Source organism: Ursus maritimus, unplaced genomic scaffold (genome assembly GCF_017311325.1).
Source record: "Ursus maritimus isolate PB19 unplaced genomic scaffold, ASM1731132v1 scaffold_13, whole genome shotgun sequence".
Classification (NCBI taxonomy): Eukaryota; Metazoa; Chordata; class Mammalia; order Carnivora; family Ursidae; genus Ursus; species Ursus maritimus.
Window position 1 is genome coordinate 54,483,673 of NW_024423675.1, and position 4,463 is coordinate 54,488,135.

A 4,463-nucleotide genomic window follows, 5' to 3' on the forward strand; every position below is an offset into this window, starting at 1 on the left:
GGAATGCCCTCCTTCACCAGAACCAACACCGAAAGAAAAAGACAAGAAAGGCTTCCATTGTGTCATTTTCCAAGGATCCCTTGAACTTTAGATACAAATGGGCAGGAAAAGGCCTCGTCTTCTTCTCACCTTATGGTTTCCCTCACATCACATTGGCACCTTTCTAGCCTTCGACAAATGATCACTGTGATAGCCTTAGACCAAGAAGCTGGCTAACCCTTTCTGTGAAGCTAATTCCATGGTCATTTCAAGACAGAGTTAAAGGAAACACTAAGGCTGTTTCGAAGATTATCTGATTCCTTAAAAATACTAAATTAACAGTAGAAACTCTTTGTCCTCTGACGGGAGTGCAGAAGAAGCAGGGGAAGCGGGAAATATTCTTTTTTAAGGGTTTACATATTAATAGCCATGAATTGGTTTTGGAACCTAAGCAGTTTGCCAAGCTGAAGTCATAGGTTGTGAAATAACTTTAAACTTCTGGAATCGTATTTCCTACTGTTACTCTAAGTAGAAATGTGAGGAGGTTTTTAAAAATGTGAATTTTTGCCTATCTCTAAACATTTTGATGTCAACTTTACTTAACTTTAAATACACTGAATTGAATACACCAAAGTGAGACATCTCAGACCTTTACCGATGCTACAGCTTTCGTTTTCCAGTGGTCCAAATACCAACATGCCTATCGTATTTATGGATTAAAAACTGCTTATGAAGCCTTTATTAAGTGCTCCACTTCTAAAGATGATAATAAGGTCCTATGTATGTGCCAAATATTTGGACTTATTCTGGACTTAGGCCTTTCAATGTTCTTGTTTTTTTTTTTTTAATTTTTAAAAAAGATTTTTATTTATTCGACACAGAGAGCACAAGCAGGGAGAGGAAGAAGCAGGCTCCCCATGGAGCAAGGAACCTGATGTGGGGCTCAATCCAGGACTCTGGGATCATGAGCTGAGCTAAAGGCTGATGCTTAACTGACTGAGCCATCCCTGTTCTTGGTTTTTTAAGTTAACTCTTTTCACAGCCATGTTGAGAGTAAAAATAGGTAATTTCTGTCTGTCTTCCTTTTCAAGGGAGAAGGGATTCAAAAAAAAACCTAAAACTGTTTTTTGTTTGTAATATAAAATATGAAATTGATCTTTCCGAGGTCAGAGATTAATGTTTTTGCTATATAATTTATACATTATTTCCTTACCAAACTAGTTAACAAGTATTTTTATATGTTTGTAAGCAAATATGCTTTCACAGCATACCTCTGTATATGTAAAGATAAGTATTTAATTCTCACTGTTTACTTTTAACTGACAAAGGAAAAAAAAAAGTGAAAACTACAGAAACTATGGTAGAACTTCACTTGCCTTTCTGGTCCTGGTCCTGGTCCTGGTGGTGCCCACCTCTGGCCAGTCACATACCTGCTTGAGAAACCTCCACAGATGACAGCAGGACGACAACCTGAAGTCACCTTTGATACCCTGTAGTAGGTACTGGCTGTTTTACCAAGTAGTAAGTGTAAAACTTTTAACTGACAATTAGTGTAATTGTGGATGGCTTCTGATTTTGCTTTTAATTCTGTGGATTGTGTTTAAACAATTCAAAAGTATGTTCCTGATTGTGAGAAACTAAGTGGTATGGCAGTTGTCACTTATTGAATGTGTACAACAGTCAGACAAAGTTGATAAAGTGTACCCTTTATCTTCAGGTGCTAGAATTAAAATTGATCTGTTATCTCTCTCTCTCTCTCACACACACACACACACACACACACAACCCCATAAAAAAACCTCTGTAAGGATGCAGGTGTGTGAACCCTATCCTATTTTCACTGAAATGCCAGCCTGGTGCAAAGATTCTCTGTCTCTATTAAATATTGCATAGGTCTCTGTTGTAACTACTCGAATCTGCGGCCTTAGCAGGGAAGCGGCCATAGACAATATGTGGATGAATGTGCGGCTGTACCTGCTTTTTGGGCCACGGGACCCCAAAGACACTGTGACAAGGAGCACTGTAGGAAAATATTCCATGCCCTTTGTGACACTCTAACATTGCAATGTTCCACCACCTAGTGACCGACCGAGGCTATGACACTCGAGGCCGGAAAGTTATCAGCCTGTCCCAGGCTCTGGTCATCGTGTATTAGAGCCATGTGGGAAACAAAGGCAGAGTGACATTCCTCTAGGGACTCAACTGCCTCAATGTTAATGCTTTGCTAAGGGCAAAAGGCAATCCTAGCCTGACCCCCCCCCCCAAGTATCCTGTAAATCTACTTTAACATATAAAAATTCCTTTGGAAACTTCATCTCTAACTTCCCCAAGATACATATTGGCAATCATCCCCCAAGCATACGGCCCACTGATATACATCTGAAGGGTCTCATGACTAAGGTTTTATAAGACGGTAGTAAATGACCTTTTCCCAGCAATAGCTATCCCCTCAAGGTCCTGGAAACCTTGCTTCCAAAATTCCTTAGAGACTTATGCTATCCCGAAACCCCTCCCAACGTGAAAGTATATAATGGGCCACCCCTCATGACCCCGGGGGCAGCTCTTTCTGCCCACAGGTCCTGTCCCCGTGCTTTAATAAACCACCATGTTGCACCCAAGACGTCTCAAGAATTCTTTCTTGGTCCTCGGCTCCGGAATCCCCTCGGCTCCGGACTCCACCCCACGTCACCTCACCTATGTCCCACAACCACAGCAAGAGGGGCTCACCCTGAGCTGGGTGGTGCTGGATGGTGCCAGGATGTGGCTGCTCAAGGAGGGCCCCGGGAGGAACAAGCCTTGAGCCTTTGCTCAAGTGCGCTGGGAAGTCTAATGGTGGACAATTGTGGGGGTTGGTGACCCATCGAGAAGTTGCTTGAGTGGCAGAGTCAGGGGCTGGTGTGGGGCCCAGGCCCCGCGGGATCGCCGTGTCCTGCCCAGAGCCCGGGGCTGGGGCGGCGGCTCCCCGAGGACAGGCAGCGGCTGGGGCCGACCGCAAACTCCCCGCCGCGCCCTCTCTCCCTCCCCAGCGCTCCGCGCGCCCGGCGCGGGGTAGTACGTGGTGGCCCAAGTCGCCTCTTTTCCTTCCCAGGGGGCGACCAACTTCCGGCGGACGGCACGGAGCCAGAGAGGAGCCCGGGGCGGGGACCTGAGGAGGGGGCGGCGGGGGCAGCCGGCGACGAGGTTCGCACAGCCCCGGGACTCACCTGTGTCTCGGCCGCCGCGCGTCGCGCCCTGGAACTTTGTGCGCGGCGCCGCCGCGGTCTCGCGCAGCAGCAGTAGAAACAGGAGCAGCCCAAACAGGAGCAGCAAGCGCCGCGGATACCCGGCTGCGGCGGGCTCCATCGCGACCCCCAGCCTGGGGGGAGGCCCAGTAGAGGTCCCGAGCGGCTGCCGAAGGCACTCGCGGGCCGGAAAGAGTAACGTGCTTCCTGTCGCCGGGCCGGCCGGGACTTGGGCCGGTGCTGGGCTTTTCGCCGGAGGACGCTTCTCTTCGATCCAAGTGCTCCTGGATCCCCGCACGTCCACGAATCGGCGAGAAATCCGCAAAGATGATTCCAATTTGCTCTTCTACTCTTTGAGAGAGAGGAGGAGCGAGGGGGCGGGGCCTGGGGGGGCGGGGAAGCAGGCTCCTTCCTGAGCGCGGAGGCGCAGGCAGGGCCGAGGCTGAAGCTGGACGGGCGAGGCGGTCGCAAATAAAGCTGCTGTAACTGTAACTGTAACTGTAACTGTAACTACAAGCTGCGGCGAGGCTGCCCGGGTAGAGGCTGCGGGAGTAGAGGCTGGCCAGGCCGAGGCTGCCTCAGGAAGGGCAGGCGGGACCATAGGGCGGTATAGGTGGCGGGGCTCAGCGTGGGCGGGGTCGCAGGACACCACCCTCGGACCCAACCAAAAGAAGGTACTTAACCGAGTCACCCAGGCGCCCCAGACTCCTCGAATTTTTGAGAAGGTTCTCAGTGCTGTTCTTCTATTTAACGAGCAGAGTCTTCCCGCTAAGCTGCACTTGCCCTGTGGCCTGAGGAGACTAATGGCATTTTATTTATTTTTTTTTTTTTAAAGATTTTATTTATTTATTCTACAGAGATAGAGACAACCAGCGAGAGAGGGAGAAACGCAAGCAGGGGGAGTGGGAGAGGAAGAAGCAGGCTCATAGGGGAGGAGCCTGATGTGGGGCTCCATCCCTTAAAGCGGGGATAACGCCCTGAGCCGAAGGCAGACGCTTAACCGCTGTGCCACCCAGGTGCCCCACTAATGGCATTTTAAAAAGTAATTTAAAAAATGGCAAATACGGTCAAACCACATAAAATTTACCATCTGCATCATTTTTAGTGTACATTAGTTTTAAGCCTCTCAATTTTTAATATTGCTTCTGCAGTAAACCTAGTGTACCCTGATTGTTAGGTCTTTTATTTTTTATTTTATTTTATTTTATTTTATTTATTTTATTTTATTTTATTTTATTTTATTTTATTTTATTTTATTTTATT

At 47.9% G+C, this 4,463-nt stretch overlaps 1 protein-coding gene and 1 pseudogene across 1 annotated transcript in view; one reads left to right on the forward strand and one right to left on the reverse strand.

The window, feature by feature from the left end:
• The window catches only part of LOC103666968, a 1,131-nt pseudogene extending 1,040 nt beyond the window's left edge, over nucleotides 1-91 (forward strand).
• The window catches only part of LOC121102291 (UL16-binding protein 1-like), a 9,467-nt gene extending 5,898 nt beyond the window's left edge, over nucleotides 1-3,569 (reverse strand). The window contains exon 1 of the mRNA XM_040627956.1: nucleotides 3,183-3,569. Within this exon, the coding sequence (XP_040483890.1) occupies nucleotides 3,183-3,321 (139 nt within the window). The 5' untranslated portion in view covers nucleotides 3,322-3,569. The remainder of the gene's footprint in view (nucleotides 1-3,182) is intronic.
• Between the last annotated feature and the right edge of the window lie 894 nt (nucleotides 3,570-4,463).